This window comes from Branchiostoma belcheri, unplaced genomic scaffold (genome assembly GCF_001625305.1).
Source record: "Branchiostoma belcheri isolate BF01 breed outbred unplaced genomic scaffold, Haploidv18h27 scaffold7, whole genome shotgun sequence".
In the NCBI taxonomy this organism is placed as follows: Eukaryota; Metazoa; Chordata; class Leptocardii; order Amphioxiformes; family Branchiostomatidae; genus Branchiostoma; species Branchiostoma belcheri.
Window position 1 is genome coordinate 812,480 of NW_017804353.1, and position 19,791 is coordinate 832,270.

A 19,791-nucleotide genomic window follows, 5' to 3' on the forward strand; every position below is an offset into this window, starting at 1 on the left:
ACATAATAATAATGCTCGAAAGCATACTCTACATGTAAGTTGATGACTTAAAAATAACTATAATTATGATAAATATTTTCTTTCTGCACGTTTTCTTGGCACGGACCCTAAGTTGCACGCATTATTGCATGTTTGTTCCACACACAGCACTCTGCACATGGTGTGTCACACAGAGGTCTCTATTGTGGTTAATCTTTACTCTTTTTAACGACTGGATTTCTCAGCTTTATGCAGACAAACAAAACATAAACCAGTATTTATTGACTCAAAAGCTTTTGAATATTAAGAATTATTTCCTTCTATATGCTTAAAAGGACAATTTTCTACATTTTGTAATGAAAAGTTTTTCTTTTGAATTTTTTTCCTAAAAATACTACTTTTTTTACAAAACACTTAAAAAAGTAATAAAAATACATGCTTTTTGGCTTAAGCTAAACATTTGTTTTCACCTAAAAGTGTCCATAATTTTCAACCATAACTCAACTTTCCTTTGAAATACATATCATTTGAATGTGCAAAAATAGTTAACATCCATTAATTTTTCTCCCTTTTATCTAACTAAATGAAATGCATTTATTATTACATTTCTAGCAATCTACATTTTCCATTTAACTTGAAATAAAAAACCTCATTAAATTTCTGAATCTACATTTTTCCTAAGAAACTAGACTTGAAAAAAGAAAGACTAAAACCATTGGAACATCATTTAAACACAACTGGTCTTGAAGATACTTTTCAAAAAGACAGTAACACACTCACCATTTTACCAAATCTAAGATCAGAAAGGATAATAAACATTGCCTGACTTAATATGATTAACCTTGCAGTGTATGTTCCCGTATGTAGACTTACATTGTACATGTCTTACTATATACATAACATTTACAGTGTACATACATGTATGTATATTATACAACTGTGCCAAGTACATGTAGACAATCATGTAGTTCCCGATTGCTATGCATGATGTGTGTGCATCTGTAGTATAGTACATGTAGATACGATAGACCGATGATGTAGATGTTTAGATGTCGTCTCACCACTGTTCTTTCTCTCCCTCATGCCTGGTGGTGGATCCAGGGCGAGTTACAGGTTTGGTTCTTTCCTTCAGTCTTCTGCTGCCTCCCTGCTACACACTGCCCCACCTACAACTGGTCATGCAAAGATCAGTTACATGCTCAGTGGTTAACGTGTTAACCGAAATTTATATAAATTTAGAATAAGCTCTGACTACTAGTTTTCCAAATAACCAAAATTTATTTCAAAATTAAAGCTGTACTAGTTTTCCAAATAACCCAAAATTTATTTCAAAATTGAAGCTCTACTACATGTAGTTTTCCAAATAACCAAAATTTATTTCAAAATTGAAGCTCCACTAGTTTTCCATTTTTGGCAGTTCACAAAATTTGAATATCTGTATTTGTAAAATTGTATAGCCGGTATAACCACCCCATGGTGTAACACACCAGAAGGTCTAAGGGTCCCTTGTTTAACAGTTGTTTCACTGACTCAAAGTTTCACTTTAAAACTGAAGCTTGAGAACTTTTAGACATAAAAATCGAGGCTCTTGGACTCCTTCTTTTGGCAGTTTCAAACAAATCAAGTTCTGGATCTTTTCGTACAAACCTCTTTGCCAGTTTGTCTGCAGGAAAAATTCCATTGAAACTTTTATACCGTTGTAAAGTTTTTATGAAATCCAAATATGTAACTCAATCGACCAAATTTGATCCTTCAAAGTTGTGGCCAGAAGTAGGTGGGATAGGCCATGCGCTGCTGATGTGCTGCTGTAGTAAAGAGCTTCCCTAACCCAGAGTGTGTGTGTGTGCATTGTGTGTGTGCATGTGTGGTTTCTGCTCTAACCACAGACAAATGATTCTTAAGATCACAGGAATCCTGCAATACTCTGATGCCTAATTTCAACTGAAGCATCCTTTAATTTGCAGCATTAAGTTACTCTCCAAGCAGAGGTTTGGTTGGGTTGGGTGAAAGAAAAATTCCAGTGCAAAAAAATAAAAATAAAGAAATAAAAAAAGTCTAAAATCACGCCAAAAATAACCCCAAACCCAAACCTCTGCTTGGGTAGTAACTTTAACTTACGGTATGATATTTAAATGTATGCTAACTTTTCATTCAATCCAATATTTAAGCATAATCAGGACATAATAATAATGCTCGAAAGCATACTCTACATGTAAGTTGATGACTTAAAAAATAACTATAATTATGATAAATATTTTCTTTCTGCACGTTTTCTTGGCACGGACCCTAAGTTGCACGCATTATTGCATGTTTGTTCCACACACAGCACTCTGCACATGGTGTGTCACACAGAGGTCTCTATTGTGGTTAATCTTTACTCTTTTTAACGACTGGATTTCTCAGCTTTATGCAGACAAACAAAACATAAACCAGTATTTATTGACTCAAAAGCTTTTGAATATTAAGAATTATTTCCTTCTATATGCTTAAAAGGACAATTTTCTACATTTTGTAATGAAAAGTTTTTCTTTTGAATTTTTTCCTAAAAATACTACTTTTTTACAAAACACTTAAAAAAGTAATAAAAATACATGCTTTTTGGCTTAAGCTAAACATTTGTTTTCACCTAAAAGTGTCCATAATTTTCAACCATAACTCAACTTTCCTTTGAAATACATATCATTTGAATGTGCAAAAATAGTTAACATCCATTAATTTTTCTCCCTTTTATCTAACTAAATGAAATGCATTTATTATTACATTTCTAGCAATCTACATTTTCCATTTAACTTGAAATAAAAAACCTCATTAAATTTCTGAATCTACATTTTTCCTAAGAAAAACTTACACTGAAAAAGCCTGATTAATACTAGCTGTGTCTGCCTAAAGCTGAGTGATCTGAGTTGTTCCTCTGACTTGTCCCTTACTTCTCCCTGGTGCTGGCCATGGTGTAGGCTACTCGTACAACTGTCACCACCACACGAACTGCCGTAGATACACAGAACTTACAGGTTTGGGCTACTACTCTTCCTTCTCTCTGGTATAGAAATACTACTACAGTAAACTACTACATGTAACTGTAACTGTAACAGGTAGTCCTCATGTTGAGCAACTTTTCTACTGAAATCCACATCCTTTAAATGGCGGGAAGGTTGGAGAAAATGAATAGTAATTTTTTTTAATATCATGGACTTGGTACAACACTCTGCTGACATAGTTTTGGGGAAAATAATCTTTTAAAGATGCTATTTCTCATGGTCACAAAAAATAACCTATATAAAATATAACCATTGTGGATTTCAGTCTTAGAAAAGAGCTTGAACATCTCTTTTCTATTTCTCTGACTTGTAAATTTATCTTAACTTTTTACATTAGTATTACCTTGAACTCTTAGTATATTCTTTAAGCTGCTGTACTCTGAAATGTTTGTCTCAAAGTCCCTTGCTCCCACTCTTTGGAAAAACTGGATCCATCTTAACTTAAACATTAGACTTAAACTTTTTAATATAAGTATTTGTATTGCTACATGTTCTGTTCTATCTAGTAACTTGTGTGTTTTGTGTTGTCCATCTCTGTGACTACTAGTGAATGTTCTACAATTGACTTCACCTACATATACCATCTCCCTCCTTTCCATAATGATTTCCTATCAATTTAACAATACCCAACATTACACAATACAATTATCATGTTGAACATCTGTATTTATATTGTAGTGTTTGGGAGGACAACTTGTAAAGTTGTCAATACACCTGTTTTGTCCTCCCTTCCAGTTGTGTATTTTTGCACTTGTGGTAAATTCAAATAAACAAATCAGATTCCTATTAAAATGTTGTTTCCTGTATAAGAGAAAAAGTGTTCTCAGGTTGAAACAGTATTGCACTCAAAACGTGGCAACACCTTTAAGATCTTACATTCTACCATTGCTAGACTGTTAGTATATCTTGTCTGCCTCACAACTTGTATGATAGCACATCTTCACTCTAACTCTCTTTCTTCTTAACTTCTTCTCACTGCTAAGGCTGATGAGACTGATGCTAAGGTTGGACACCAAGATGCACAATTTTTGTCCTTTTTTGCCTCAAAGTGCACATCAGTATATTTAGTACCTAACAATTGTTGAAATGAAGTAACTTGAGAAAATATTAGCATGTCTATCACTTTTGAAATATCTCACTTTTCATGTGCATGCAGTAATTTATCGTATGTTTGACATCTGTGACTATATGGAGATTTAACAATTTCTTGCTCCGTGCCACAAAATATTTCTTACAATGAAGATGCACTTGAAGTAGTACTTTTCTTGAATGTAACCTTTCTCGAATGTAACCTGCATCTGTAACAATGTAGGAATTTAACAATTTCTTGCTTGGTGCCACAAAGTATTTCTTACAATGAAGATGCACGTACAACTCACTTTAAGTAGTAAACTTTTCTTGAATGTAACCTCCCCTCTTCTTGCACCGCTGCCTCTCTAAAGGCATCTTGGAAAGACTTAGCTTTCCGCTTGAATGTGATTGCGGTAAGTCTGTATAGATCTTCTTGCCTTGAAAATATTCACTGTCTCATGCACACTTTAAAAGGTGTTGACATTGTGCCACAGTCATATAAATGTACATGTACAACTGAAAAAATTGGTAATCATTTTAAAGGGAAAAACACAAGACCACAAAACAAGAAATATCCATCTTACATGCCTTCCACAAACTTGTCTGCTGTCCAACTCACTCCAACTCAATACACATTAATCATTTTGTATATCCTGAAAAATATTAAATCATAGTGTAACATGAATTGCTTTAATTTGAATCAGTTATAATCTGCTTAATACAACATACTTACTGTAAATAAATGATATGAATAATATCTATGTTCTGTTGTGTCATAAATATTATGATTTTGCTTTTGTCATTCATCCATTGTCTGTACATGTAACATCACCATGGATACATGTAACTGTGCAATAATTCCCATTTCAGGTTGTGATGCAATGTCTACCCTCAGGCAGTGTTCTAGCCAGTATCTGTCTTTCCGTCGTTTGATGGAATTTTGCTGCTTATGACAGGCAAAAATTTTGCCTATTCAGTCATCTTTCACAGACAAACATTGGTGTGTAAAGGGATGTGAAGAGATGTCATTCAATAAGCTTAGTCTACGTACCAGCAAAATTTGCCCCTCTAAATACAGGAAATAGTGTTTCAGAGGGTTAAGATTTGAAAATTTCCATGGGGAGCTAGCCCATGGACCTCCTAGAATTGTTGCCATGCTATTAAAAAAATGTATGTCAAACAAAATTGAGAGGTGGGAAAAATATTTCAGGCTGGCTAGAACACTACTCTCATATATTACTCATAATGTCTCACTGCTTAATTAATTAATAAAATAATTAATTAAGAGCGATAATTGGCCACCCTTTACGCTTTGCGAGATCCGACATGCGTTTGCCGTGATTTTTCCCTCCACGCTGCGTCTGCCGCTGTTTTGATTTTCTCACCAACCACCCATTTTTTCATTTTCCAGGCTTGTGTGTGTTTTTGATGTGCATTTTGTTTGTTTTTCATTTATTAATTGCTGCTGCATTCATTTATACCATCCCATGCATTGTGCTGTGACTGTTTTTGTTTGTTTGTGATTTTTGGTTTGTTTGTTTGTTTGTCGTCAATGATGGATCATTGAAGAAACCCACATCCAATCAGATCATCCTGTCTCCAAGTTTCTTAAACATGAAAGCTCTTCTTTGAAGAATTCAGAGTTGGTCCAGAATTTCTCTTGAAGTTTAATCTACAAAATTTTCCTGGTGTATTGGAAAAGGGCAATTTGATCTAAATTATACAAATTCATGAATATGCAATGTGTATATTTAAGCCAAGCAGGTGTACAAACTTAGGAATGTACAATTCCTGAAGCAAATGCAGACAGTGAGACCTGCACTAATCAAATTATTGTGACAACAAGATATCAAAAAAGGTTGTCTTTGTTGAAAATGGAATCATGAATTTCAAAGCAATAGAAGTGAAAATTTAAATTGTTTTCAAAATTCTGGACCGACTCGAGTGAGAATGCAGACTGCCATTTTGTAACTCACGTTCCTCCCGACCCCCCAAACAACAGAACCTGAACCAGCGCTGGGCAGCCCTGGAGCAGCTCGCCAGTGATCGCAGCGCCACCTTGGGGAGTGCACATGAAGTGCAGCGCTTCCACAGGTAGGAAACTGTTTAAAGTTAAAACTTTAGATCCAACACAATAAAGTTCTCTCACCTAGAGCTTTCAACCAGTCACTCTGGTCTTTCTCAGTAGACTGACCCAGTGAGACTTGTCATGTGGCTTCTTTGAAGTGTGATGTCAATACCGGGTCAAAGGTATCTAGTAGATAATCAATGACATGTAGACTCTTTTTTTCATATTTACATTATCAGTTCATAGTTTCTCTGTAAATACCAGGTTCAAATACAGATTCTGTTAGTCACTGACGAAAAGAAGTGGATGTTACTCGAAACGTCTGACAGTTTTCAAAATCTATCCAGTTGCTTGAGTAACAATTTTCTTGTGTACATATAATCATTCCCTGGATGTGTAACCTACATTGACGCTGTTTTCATGTTCACTTTTTTTCATGTTAACTTTTCATCTGAGAAACAACAAAATTGAGTTGTGGCCATACCAAGACAATTTTCTCCCCCCCTCCTCAGGGATGCAGAGGAGACCAAAGACTGGATAGCTGAGAAGGACCAGGCCCTGAACACAGATAACTACGGACACGACCTGGCCAGCGTACAGGCTCTGCAGCGCAAACATGAGGGCTTCGAGAGGGACCTCGCCGCTCTGGGGGATAAGGTGGGCTTTTAGTCTTACTACTAACTGGCTCTTTAGTTGTTTTTTTTGTCACATAGGAAAGATTGCACAAAAAATCGAGGACTGGGGTGACAAAGCTTTTAAAAGTTTATTAATCATCAGATATTGTCAGCTGCCACTTGTGCAAAAGAAGAGAATTCAAAACAACCCTCAAGTGAAGTAGTAGTTTCATGTATTTCCAACATTTCTGTATGTTCTGCTAAAGGTAGCAGTGCAGTTTCTGTATTTGAAATGTATCTATATTATGAGAGACTATAAACTGTTCTCCAACAAATTACTCAGAATTTCTTCTTATGTTATTTTTACAACCTAAATGAACTTTCTGCTATCTGATTGCCTTGTTTCACAATGTTTCATCTCAGATATAGATTAGTCATGTTAAACCAGAACCCCACTTAACCCTGCCCCCTCCCCCAGGTTCACTCCCTGGATGACACCAGCCAGCGCCTGATCCAGACCCACCCCGAGGCCGCAGACTCCATCTCTGATTGCCTTATTTGACAATGTTTCACAAAGACATAAACCTATCTAAACAAACACATAGATTATGGCATAGACCCCAAGTTAACTCGATGCCCCCCTCTACTCCCAGGTCCACTCCCTGGATGACACCAGCCAGCGCCTGATCCAGACCCACCCCGAGGCGGCAGACTCCATCTCGGAGAAGCAGTCGGAGATCAACGACGCCTGGGGAAACCTGACGGCCCGCGCCGACGCTCGCAAGGCCAAACTCATGGACTCACAGGACTACCAGCGATTCCTGTCTGACTTCAGGTATGGCTTTTTCTTAGCAAACCAGCAAGAATATGGAAACCAGCATTCTGACAAACACATGTTTTAAAGTAACATTTTACCAAGTAGCATCTGATTTTTCTCGTAGCAGGATACATCGACAAAAGACTCTGAGAAGAGCCTGAATATACCAAGTCCTGTGTTCACTCCCTGAAATTGTGTATTCCAAGATAGACTTTCCCCTTAAACGTTACCCTATTTTCATGCTGAAATATCAGTTTAAAGATAGTTTCTTTGACCTGAATACAAAAAATCGTTTCTGAATCAAGGTTGAACTGTAGTTCTAAAACAAAAAGTTCTTGTGTTGGAAAGTACAGTTCAACCTTGATTCAGAATGACTTCTAAGTTAGTAAACACAAACTTTCAGCATAGCCTACAAATGTAGCTAGCAAGCAAGCATTTAATAAAATTGGTGTGACCTTACTTCTCTTCTAGGGACCTGATGTCGTGGATCAACGGCATCATGACGCTGGTGTCCTCGGACGAACTCGCCAAAGACGTGACGGGGGCGGAGGCTCTGCTGGAGCGGCACCAGGACCACCGGACAGAGATCGACGCCCGAGCCGGAAGCTTCCAGGTCTAAGTCACTGTTTGTCTTAGACAGTATGTCAAAGACATTGTCAATAATGATGTGAACATTTGTGTTAATGCCTGTGTAAATAAATGTGTAATGAATTTGCATGTGTAACTGGACGTAATTCACCTTTTAGCTGCAAAGTCCACGTTTTTTACGAATTAAACACCATTTGATTGATTGATTGATTGATTGATTGATTGATTGATTGATTGATTGATTGATTGATTGATTGATTGATTGATTGATCGATTGATTGATTGTGATTGCTTGATTACTTGATTGATTGATTGATTCCAGGCCTTCGAGAACTTTGGGCAGCAGCTGCTCGCCAAGAACCACTACGCCAGTCCGGACATCGAGGAGAAACTGGCCACGCTGGCACGGGAGAGGGAGGAACTCGAGAAGTAAGGAAAATTTCTTTCTGAAACAGTTTTAAACTGTAATTTAACATTTTATATAATTATCTGGTTATAAAGGCTACTTATCTAGATATAAGAACCACTACGCCAGCCCGGACATCGAGGAGAAACTGGCAACGCTGGCACGGGAGAGGGAGGAGCTGGAGAAGTAAAGAACATTTTATATCTTATATGAAACAAAGCCCATTATCACGTGGAACTCGTAGAGAGAAAGAGAGAGACATCTAGGACAGAATAGCAAAGTCCTTTATTCACAACCACTTATGAACAAGACTTGACATTTTAATCACTATCTGTCATCTTCATAATACAGTCATCAAAATGTTGGCTCCTGTTAAACACAAGTGGTTGTGAATAAAGAACATGCCTTTCAATCATTTGCCAACCTGATGAAATTATTTACGGAAGAAACAAAGCCTCTGTTACCTGGAACTCTCAGCGAGAGGAAAAGAGGTAGATTCAGGATATATGTTAGGCTATTGTTGGAATATGCTAAATGAAATTATTATCGTTATCCATAGGGCCTGGGTAGCCCGTCGTATGAAGCTTGACCAGTGTCTGGAGCTGCAGCTGTTTAACCGTGACTGTGAGCAGGCCGAGGCATGGATGGCATCCCGAGAAGCCTTCCTGCAGGAGGCTGAGGGGCCTGAGGGGTCCTCGGTGGAGGCTATGATCAAGAAACATGAGGACTTTGATAAGGCTATCAATGCACAGGTGTGTGCGTGGACACAGTTTTCTAGCTGGTGTCCATCTTTCTGTCATTTGATGCAGTTTTGCTGCTCATGACAAGCAAAAATTTTGCCCAATTTTCTATCTTTTATGGAAATATTGGCATTAAGGATGTTGAAAAAGATGTCATTATATGTTTAAGTGTTGCAATGTTTCAAAAATGTCAGGAACACCGAACAACACCTTATCCATAATATGGGATGAAAGCTGTTCTAGTAGAGCAACAAAAGACCTTACACTGTTTTAAGGAATGAACTTGTTTCAACTTCGACTTTTGAATAGCTCATAGCCAGTTTTTGTTTATCTACTGTTCTTGTTTATGATACTTGCCCTCCTCCAGTCTTCTTTTCATTGACTGTATGTAAGTTTTGAACAGCTCATAACCAGTTTTTGCGTGTTTATTTACTGTAAGTCCTTTTTTATTCCCACACAGGAGGAGAAGATCCTTGCCCTGCAGTCGTTCGCTGACCAGCTGATCGCGGCTGACCACTACGACTCTCCGGCCATCACTGACCGTCGGGACGAGGTGCTGGACCGCTGGCGCTCCTTGAAGGCTGCCCTGATCGAGAAGCGCTCCAAGGTAAAGCCCCTGTCATACATTCACGAATTTTGCCTCCCGAACGCTAGCCGAACACCCGCCAACCATGGTTAGTGGTGGGATGGCTGGCATTCGGCTGGGTCAGCTACTGATATTCAATAAATCTGACTCTGGTGTCAGGTGGCAAAGTGCTAGAGCATTCGACTATGAAACGGTGAGACCCAGGTCCTTTGCTGACCATGCACCCTGACGTTGTGCTCTTGGGAAAGGCATTTACATGACTTTCCTCACTCCACCCAGGTGTGAATGGGTACCTAAGTTCGGTTCGGGAAAGTCGTACTGAGGTCACCTGGTGGCACCGAATGGCAGCCGCACAGACCCTTGCGACAGTTCTACAAAAGTGTGTGGAGCAAATATGAATCATGTGATCGTAAACCCTGCATCAATTCAAATGTATAAAAGGCTGTGATTGCACAGGTAATGTTTGACCAATAAACCATTTATCATTATTTTTAATCCACAGCTGGGAGAGTCCCAGAGCCTTCAGCAGTTCAGCCGTGATGCTGATGAGATCGAGGCCTGGATCAGTGAGAAACTGCAGACAGCCACGGATGAGAGCTACAAGGACCCTGCTAACATACAGGTTAGTTTGTTCCAGCATTCAGATTTACAGTCAAATATGTAGTAGTAGTCACTTCTTCATAAGGACCCTGCTTGCATCCAGGTTTGTGACACGGCTGCATCTTCTTTCATGTTGATATAGATGTTTCTAACAGTGTTCCAGAAGTACAGTCAAACTTGTACTTTAAGTCTAGTGATCACTTCTTTAGTGTACAGCCAAACCTGTACGAGTGATCACTTCTTCATAAGGACCCTGCTATGCTAAACATCCTTGTTATTGAAGGCTGCAGCTTCTTTCCTGCAAATGTTCCTTTCTCCAGGATGCTGAAGAATATAGATTTGAAGTACCACAATTTTTCGTTCATAAAGTTCTTTTTTTATTTCCAGAGCAAGCACCAGAAGCACCAGGCGTTTGAGGCTGAGCTGGCTGCTAACGCCGACCGTGTGCAGGGGGTCATCGGCATGGGACAGAGTAAGTCCTACATTTACTTAGTGTTTAATACCATTTTTATGCATTTTATGCTGATAAAGCTTTTCTTGTGACATCTATAACTTTGTGTGTCACAGTAGTAAACTTAGCATTTGCTGCTGTAGCAGACACCCTGTGGTGTCGGGTTACATTATGTGGCAAGTTGGAGGGGCTGGTTACTGTATATACATGATTGTATGAATGTGTTTGTCAAGAGGAAAAATGACAAAACAGTAGTTTGTTAGGCTAGACCGTGTGAAGGTACCTTGCAAATGTTACTTTTCTCGTTTTTGTCTGGAAAAAACCCTGCCCTGAGACTGGGGAAAACCCTGCCCTGACTCCTGAGTATGTTATCTCAGGTAAAATGACTAACTTTTTCCCCTCCCCAGGTCTGATAGACCAGAACAAGTGTGCAGGTAGTGAGGAGGCGGTCAGTGCTCGGATTGTCAGCCTGGGCGACCAATGGGAGCCTGAGTATGTTGTATTGTCAGCCTGGGCGACCAATGAAATGACTAATTTGTCCCTCTTCAGGTCTGATTGACCAGAACAAGTGTGCAGGTAGTGAGGAGGCAGTGAGTGCTCGGATTGTCAGCCTGGGCGACCAATGGGAGTACCTGGTGCAGAAGTCTGCCGAGAAGAGCCAGATGCTGAAGGAAGCCAACATGCTGCAGGTAAGAATCAACTTCTCTGTCACTCACTGGAGCTACGTGTAACTGTGCTATATACTGTTGTCTTATAGTGGAGTAAAGCATCAACTTTTTTTGCAACACAAGGAACGAGACTCAACAAGTTTGATTGGATTTCTAGCCTTTTTCTTGATATATAAGTTAGTACATTCAGACCCTTGTGTATCATCTTCTGTGCTTGTCTGCCTGACTCAGTATGTCTGTCAGTCTTTGCATGTGTTTGTGTGTGTGTGCATGTGTGTCTGGGGTGTGTACCTCTATGTGTGTGTATGTGTGTGCATGCATGTTTGTATGTCTGTGTGAGTGTGTGTGTGTGTTTATGCCTATTAGTGTGTGTGAGCATTTGTGTGTCTGTGTGTAATGCACTGTGTATCTGTGTATGTGTATGTGTGTGTGTGTGTTTGAGCACAATACTGCATGTTACATGTATACTATATATAATTGCAGAACTTCAACACAGGAGTGAAGGAGATCGAGTACTGTTTGTATGTGTGTACATGTAACTATGTTAACTTTGTATCAGTGTAAGTGTATATGCTTGTCTGTGTGTACATGCATGTGTGTGTTTGAGCACAATACTCTGAAATACAGATGAAGTCTGCCATTTCTAATTTGTTTCCCATTTTCCTCTGCAGAATTTCAACACCGGCGTGAAGGAGATAGAGTACTGGCTGACTGAGGTGGAGGCTCTGGTCCAGTCTGAGGACTACGGTAAGGACCTGGCCTCCGTCTCCAACCTGATGAAGAAACACCAGCTTCTGGAGGCTGACATCACCGCGCATCAGGTAAAGCCCACGTCACACATAGCCAGCCATGGCCTCTTGGAGCACATCAGCAGAACATACTGCGCCTACCCAAAACCTGGATTTTTATTCACATTTTATTCATTATTTTATTCACATTTATTTTTCGATTGGGCAAAAAGTTATAAAACTTATCTCAGCCCTCTCCTCACACATAAAAGGAAACAATAAAACAAAGTAATAATAATAAGAAGAAGAAATGACAAAGGTACATAAACCTGGATTTTTCACGTTTTTCGTTGAATGTTTGGTTAACGTTGTGTTAGAATTTTGCCTGTTGCAGACAATATCTTTTCTGACACAACATTTGAAAACTATAGACGGGATGTCATCCATAAATGCACTGATACAAACAGAAAACAAGATGTTCTGCCAAAGTGCTATACACAATACATTATGGGTTGTGCACATGCGCAGTACGTTCTGCCTCCTAGTCTTAGTTGTACGTAAAATCATCTGTGGTTCAGAGTTGTTTGGCAATTAGGGTTGCCTATTAGTCACCTGTGCTAGCTGACCAACTCAGATGAACTTTCATACTAAGTCTAACTTCTGTAGCATCATACCTTGTCACACCCTTCTTATGCTGTATGATGTTTTTTTGTTTAGGACCGTATCCGTGACCTGAACAACCAGGCTGACACCTTCATCTCCTCCAACCACTACGACATGGAGTCCATCAAGGAGAAGAAGACCACCATCAACACACGCTTCGAGCGGCTGCAGAGAAGAACTTTCACTTGATTTTCTAACCTAAAGCTATGTTTTCTGGTAGGACCTGAAGAACCAGACCAACATCTTCACAACTTTGCTGCCCCAGAAACAGAGATGGGCATTGCCCCATGCACCACATTGTAGCTGAGGGAAGGATTTTGACTTTGTTTCCTTGACTTTCTTATCTAAAATTTCGTTTTCCGTTTAGGACCGTATCCGAGACCTGAACAACCAGGCGGACACCTTCATCTCCTCTAACCACTACGACATGGAGTCCATCAAGGAGAAGAAGACGACCATCAACACACGCTTCGAGCGGCTCCAGAGAAGAACTTTCACTTGATTTTCTAACCTAAAGCTTTGTTATCCGGTAGGACCTGAAGAACCAGACCAACATCTTCACAACTTTGTTACTCCAGGGCTGCAGAAACAGAGATATAAGTGCAGAGAAGAACTTTGACTTGATTTTCTAACCTCACTCACTCACTCACTATCCAGGATTTATACTGCTGCTGTTGTCCCTACCACATACATGTAGGTCGGCAGCAGTCGGCTAGTAGTACTGGTCTTCACACTGCTCCTCCAGGCAGCCCTATCCAGTCGGTCAACACCTAAAGCTTTGTTTTCCATTTTGTTGTTTGTTTAGGACCGTATCCGTGACCTGAACAACCAGGCCGACACCTTCATCTCCTCCAACCACTACGATATGGAGTCCATCAAGGAGAAGAAGACGACCATCAACACACGCTTCGAGCGGCTGCAGAACCTGGCATCGGAGCGGCGACAGCGCCTGCAGGAGTCCCTCACACTGCACCAGTTCTTCAGGGACATTGATGATGAGGAGGCTTGGATCAAGTGAGTGGTTTAAAGTGTTGTTTTGCCAAAGTAACTGTTGCTGAATCAACTGGATAGATTATGACAATGGATAGACGTTTACGGTTAATGACCCCGAACAAGAAGTCTTTATCAAGAGTGTGTTTTAAAGTGTTGTTTACTTTTGATGTAATGAGAAGTGCCCTGCCTTGTTTGTATGGCCCAGTTGATCACAAGTAATATTTATCAATCCTGTTGCTTGAGTAACAGTCCTACATTTATGTAGAATTCAGATTGACAACTTCTTGGGCAAGGTCACTGGACTACACCTAGCTACATAAACGTAGCCGTACTGTTACATCGGCAATTGGGTAGATTTTGAAAGCGGTCAGACATTTCAGGTAGCATTCACTACTTTTCATCAGTGACTGAAAGAAAACGGTAGTCAACAGGCACCAGTGGATATGTTGTACAATAAAGGTCTTCCTTCATTCAGTTTGTTCCTTATTTCTCATGCCCACCCAGGGAGAAGAAGCTCCTTGTGAGCTCAGACGACTACGGGCGTGACCTGACCGGAGTGCAGAACCTGCGCAAGAAACACAAACGTCTGGAGGCTGAGCTGGCAGGACATGACCCTGCTATTCAGGTACTTATTTATTCATGAAGATTTACCACATTTGTGGAAGTTGACATAACAGGTGACTATCACCCTCAGTGGTACCCCTAGTGGGGTTGCTAGAGGGAAACCCTAGATGAAGATGAAGATGTCAAACCTGAAACCAGACTGTAAGGTTTGAACCACTCACACCTGGAAGGACCCCTGTGGGTGTGGGGGGATCTTTATCATGCTCAAGGGGTGGCTCTCTTAAACAGATAACATCTGCTATATGTCCAATTGAGAGGATGTCTCTAGCTGGGTACTTATTTTCACAATGAGTCAAGTGAGGAAATATGTGTTAAGTGCCTTCCCAAGGGCTCAACACTGGGGCCTGCCAGGGATTCAAACACAGAACCTTCAGAGTCAACAACCCTTACCTTGTGACCACCTTGCCACCTTACAGTCTTTTGTATTGGCGCTCACCTCTGCATAGATTCATACCTCTGTCTGATTAGATGATAAGTTGATTCAGGTACTCAAAGATTCATATCTCATATGTTTTGTGGCAAGGATCCTTTGGAACTTCCTACCTCTATCTGATAATAACCTGATGTGTTTTTTCTCCTCCAGGCTGTACAGAACACAGGAGAAGGCCTGATGGCCCAGTCCAGTCTGGGAGCAGCCGAGATCCAGCGCAGGTGTGACGAGCTCACCGCCAACTGGTCAGAACTCAAACAGCTCGCAGCTAACAGGTAACCACATTGTCAACGTTCTGGCAGCATGCATGTTACAAACACAGGACTGTTTACAGAGTATGCCTCCTCACAGTCTATAGTTTTATATATATGGCGTAAAGTGTGTTGTAAGTGGTTGGTCAGGCCTTGCAGCCTTTCAGTCTAGTCATTTTTCAGAAAAATTCAAGAAACCAGGCTCTCTGGTACACACAGCTCATCCACCTCCTCTAATCATTGTCTCCTGATGACTACAGTAATTACAGTTATTTTGTGGAAATAAGCTTTAGTTGTCTTGTAAACGTCTGAATTTAAGATTAAAAAAATATCCAGCTGTTGCTGTAGTACGGTTTGTAATCAGTACAGATGTACATGTGTGGAGAGACAGATCAGACTGTGAAGAGGCATACTGTTGTTAGCAATTCCCTTTGGCTTCCTTGAATCTACTCTACAGTGGTATTTGCACCACCAGTTTCTTGGTATTGAGCTGGCTGTGGGTCTTGTCACTTGAAGTTGTGGCATCTGATTCTTGTCTTGAAGTATTCTCAAGGCTGTGGTTTAGGTGGATGGCTTGTTGGCTTGGGCTTGGTCTTGGTCTTGTTTGCTGACTGGTATTTGGCTGGAATGAGCCTGAGATTTGAAAGTGAGCCCCCTGCCCTTGTTCCCCGCTTGTATTGAGCCAGGCCCTAGTCCCTTTGTCTTGCAGCTTGGAGATTCCCTTAAGACAAAGTGTTTGTGGCTGCTTTTATCCAGCATGGCAGCCGATGGATTGTTCTTGAGCTTGTTGGCACTGAACAGTCTTTGGCTGTGCTAGCCTTGATCAATGATGTTGTCATGAGTCTTTTGGGTCATTATTGAACTTCTCATTAGACAACCCCAAGCTGTGCTTGCTGCAGATGTTGTCTTGGGCAGTTCTTGACTATGCTCGCTGTGGTCTTGTTATCTTGATTGTGCAGCTGTTGTGACAGATCCTGTCATCATCGAGTTAGTGGCTGCAGTGTTGCTTTGCACCTGATCCAACCGTTCTTGGGTTAGTGGCTTGGAAAGTGTTCCTCTCTGACCTGTACCAGGTTGGCACAGGATATTTTTCCCCACATCAGAGTTAGCCCCGCAGACATCCAGTGGTGGTGTATGCAGCTCTACGCACACTTCACAGACCTCAAAAACATGGCTAAGGAAAGGTGAGACATGGTCCCACATCTTTACCACAGTCTATAGGGTATAGGGGCAGTGCCCATCTCTGTAAAGGTTTTGTTAGTTCAGCACCAAGGAAAGGTCCTACTGCTCATGCAATAGTTAGTTATGCTCAGTTCAGCACCAAGGAAAGGTCCTGTTACCTAAGAAACATGGCCAAGGATAGGTTAGAGGTGGTTCCACATGCTGAATGAGGTTTTAAGAGTCTTTCCTACAACTTTCAGTGTAAAGGGGAGGTGTTCATCTGTACAATATTATTGTAAGAGGATTCGTAAGTTCAGCACCAAGGAGAGGTCCAATAACTTATGCAATAGTTAGTGATGCTCAGTTCAGCACCAAGGTAAGGTCCTGTTATCTGAAAAACATGGCTAAGGAAAGGTTAGAGAGAGCCCTGCGTTCTTCACACACCTTTCATTGTCTAGTGGCAGTGTCCATCTCTGTTTCTACAATATCATTGTGAAAGGTTTTGTTAGTTCAGCACCAAGGAAAGGTCCAATCAGTTATGTAATAGTTGGTGATGCTCAGTTTAGCACCAAGGGGAGGTCCAGTCACAGATAACTAGATGCTACTGCCAAGAATAATGTTTTGTTCCATGTGGTCTTTTTTGCCTTTAAAATGCAGGTTTTCAGGAGGTTCGTTGCTTGTAGTGTGTTCATTTGACACCTTTCTTGTTTAAGCCTTCTTGTAGCTGTTTGAGTCAGTTACTATCTGTGGTAAAGTTTAATGTGTGTTTTGTTATACACATTCTGACTTACATAATTAAGTTCAAACTGCTGTCCTATACCTGTGTGTCTACATTTCCCATCACAGAGGCCAAAAACTTGAAGACTCTCTGGCCTACCAGCAGTTCAGTGCTAATGTGGATGAGGAGGAGTCCTGGATCAATGAGAAGCAGAACCTGGTGTCCAGCGAGGACTATGGAGACACCCTGGCTGCCGTACAGGTTAGAACACAACATTTACTGTTACGTTGTGAAGATTAGTCATCCAGGGTAGAAAACTTGAGTCAGTAAGATAGTATTTTAGACTATGGAGACACCCTGGCCGCCATACAGGTTAGAATTATACACATTCAGAACATAACACATAGTTTCATTAGACTGCAAAACATTTACAGAACATAATGCTGTGGTCACAATTCCAAAATGGGGCCCGGTTCGGGCAGCTTTTGGGAACGAAAAGTATGATATAATAGAGAGGAAAGCACAAAAGGTTTTGGAAACTAATTGAATACTATTTGTATCATATAATTTTTCATTGATGCAAACATCCCAGCCAGGCCCCGGTTTGGAAATCTGACCTCAGCACGATACAAAGTTTCTCTATATTGCACAGCCATCATAAAGTGGGAATGCCACCATCAAGACACGTTGTTGAAAAGTTTACATTTGACTATCCAAGACGTGAATAAAGATTTCACCACTGAAGCCTCGATTATTGGAAGGATACAGCATACAATGAAAAGTACAGGGCTTTTCAGCTTTTTTAAACAAGCTCAGAATGTACCTCTGTTCCTCTTTATTCTCTATCTACACTATTTATGTTCAACTTGGTAACATGCTTATAGTATTACATTGTAACTATAATATAGTACTGTACATGTAGTTCCTTTCTGCATCCTGAAACACTTGTATGTTGACTGTGGATGATACAGTTATTATACTTTTAGAAACCTTTTTTATGCATTGTTTTTAGATTGTGCCCTGTGCATGTTGTGTCCTTGAGTTGCACTTGCATCTTATAAAAGAAAGAGTTTTTTTTACAACAATTTCCATGAATTATAACCCCATTTCCACTTCAGTTGACTTGCCTTGGTTTGAGACAGACTGTTTCTTTTCCTTTTCTTTGCTGTCCTTTTCTTAAGTTTTCTGGCTGCCACGTTTCTCCCCAACAGTATTTTCTGAACCTTTCTACTGAGTTGGGAGCGGTTTCTGCCACTATGAAGGTAAAACCCGCCTGTCTCCACATTCCACCTTGTTCCTCCCTCCTCTGTTTCGTTACCGTTAACGCCCCCTATCCTCTGTAGCAGGCTTATAGAACTGGGGGTTTGGTGGTCTTTGGCTGTTTTCTGATAAGCCCAGTTCTAAAAAACGGGGATAATTCAACCAGGCCGGCTATGTTGTCTATATGCAATCAGAAAATAGCACATAAAAGCTCCCAAAGACCATGAAGACCCCAAAAAACCCCAGTTTTTGGCATGCTATGGAGGCTAAATGCCCCCCTCCCCCTTCCAAAATGCAGGTCACTTGAGGCCAGGTTTGGGCTTGACACCAATGAAGAAAAAAAAAACAATTCATTTTAAACAAGAACTATAATAACAGTTTTTCTGTGTTGGTAGTTTAAAGTTAAAACTTTTGTTTCAACACACAAAAGATTGTCTCACCTAGAGCTTTTGACCAGTCACTCTGGTCTTCTTCAAGACTTGTTGAAAGCTCTAGGAGAGAACAATCCCTTGTGTTGGAACAAAAGTTTTAACTTTAAACAAGAATAAAGCAGGACTTATCTTCAAGTGGAGGGCAGTGACACTTTCGGTTAAAATATATTCATGTCCAGACATTTTTCTTCTAGTTAAGTGTAATGTTAAAGTGAGAAGCAAAATTTTTTAAAGCTTTTTAGTTCTAGAGTCAAATTAAGCATCAAGCCCAAATCTCAGTTATTATTGGTCTCATGAAGTTTGTGCAATTTGGAAGTCCTAGGATCCCCTTTTTAATTGTCCCCTATTCTCAGTTCTGTAACCCTACAAAAACCTCCCCTGTCTTCATCTGTCACTAATTTTCTGTTTCATTTCAACACACACAACTCTTATCATCTACCTCCTCTGGACTTCATAGTGTAGTACTTTGTCAGAAACCGCACCAATTTTAAGTACATTTTAATGGACTGTTCGGCTTTGTGTTGATGTTTTGTCTTGCTTTCTTTGTGTGTGATACAACAAAAGATGCGCTTGCACTGGCCAGACAAGTATTGAATTCTTTACAGCACACATATACTGGATGTAACAGACATGACTTCAGAATGAAACCCATTGCAGTGCTGTGGTTGCCTCATTGTGACATGCTTCTGGAGCATGCATTTTTTTGGCAATGTTTAAGGGCAAAAGATTTATCTATATCTACACTGCACAGATGAGATATAATGCATAGGTCTTGTCATGAAAGTTCATCTGTGTTGGTAGTTACATGTTTAGAGTTAAGACTTTTTGGTCCAACACAAAGAAGTTCTCTCACCTAGAGCTTTCAACCAGTCACAGTGGTCTTCCTCAGTAGACTGATACCTTTGA

General features: G+C 40.3%; 1 protein-coding gene across 1 annotated transcript in view; it reads left to right on the forward strand.

The window, feature by feature from the left end:
* LOC109484484 (spectrin alpha chain, non-erythrocytic 1-like) overlaps positions 1–19,791 on the forward strand; it is a 77,992-nt gene that overhangs the window by 41,295 nt on the left and 16,906 nt on the right. The window contains exons 29-47 of the mRNA XM_019787753.1: positions 1,081–1,092; positions 2,934–2,990; positions 4,001–4,021; positions 4,460–4,501; positions 6,091–6,182; positions 6,669–6,813; positions 7,424–7,605; positions 8,059–8,200; positions 8,498–8,604; positions 9,141–9,333; positions 9,782–9,928; positions 10,410–10,529; positions 10,895–10,979; positions 11,508–11,647; positions 12,298–12,447; positions 13,823–14,031; positions 14,515–14,635; positions 15,218–15,339; positions 17,323–17,455. Of these exons, the coding sequence (XP_019643312.1) occupies positions 1,081–1,092; positions 2,934–2,990; positions 4,001–4,021; positions 4,460–4,501; positions 6,091–6,182; positions 6,669–6,813; positions 7,424–7,605; positions 8,059–8,200; positions 8,498–8,604; positions 9,141–9,333; positions 9,782–9,928; positions 10,410–10,529; positions 10,895–10,979; positions 11,508–11,647; positions 12,298–12,447; positions 13,823–14,031; positions 14,515–14,635; positions 15,218–15,339; positions 17,323–17,455 (2,220 nt within the window). The remainder of the gene's footprint in view (positions 1–1,080; positions 1,093–2,933; positions 2,991–4,000; positions 4,022–4,459; positions 4,502–6,090; positions 6,183–6,668; positions 6,814–7,423; positions 7,606–8,058; positions 8,201–8,497; positions 8,605–9,140; positions 9,334–9,781; positions 9,929–10,409; positions 10,530–10,894; positions 10,980–11,507; positions 11,648–12,297; positions 12,448–13,822; positions 14,032–14,514; positions 14,636–15,217; positions 15,340–17,322; positions 17,456–19,791) is intronic.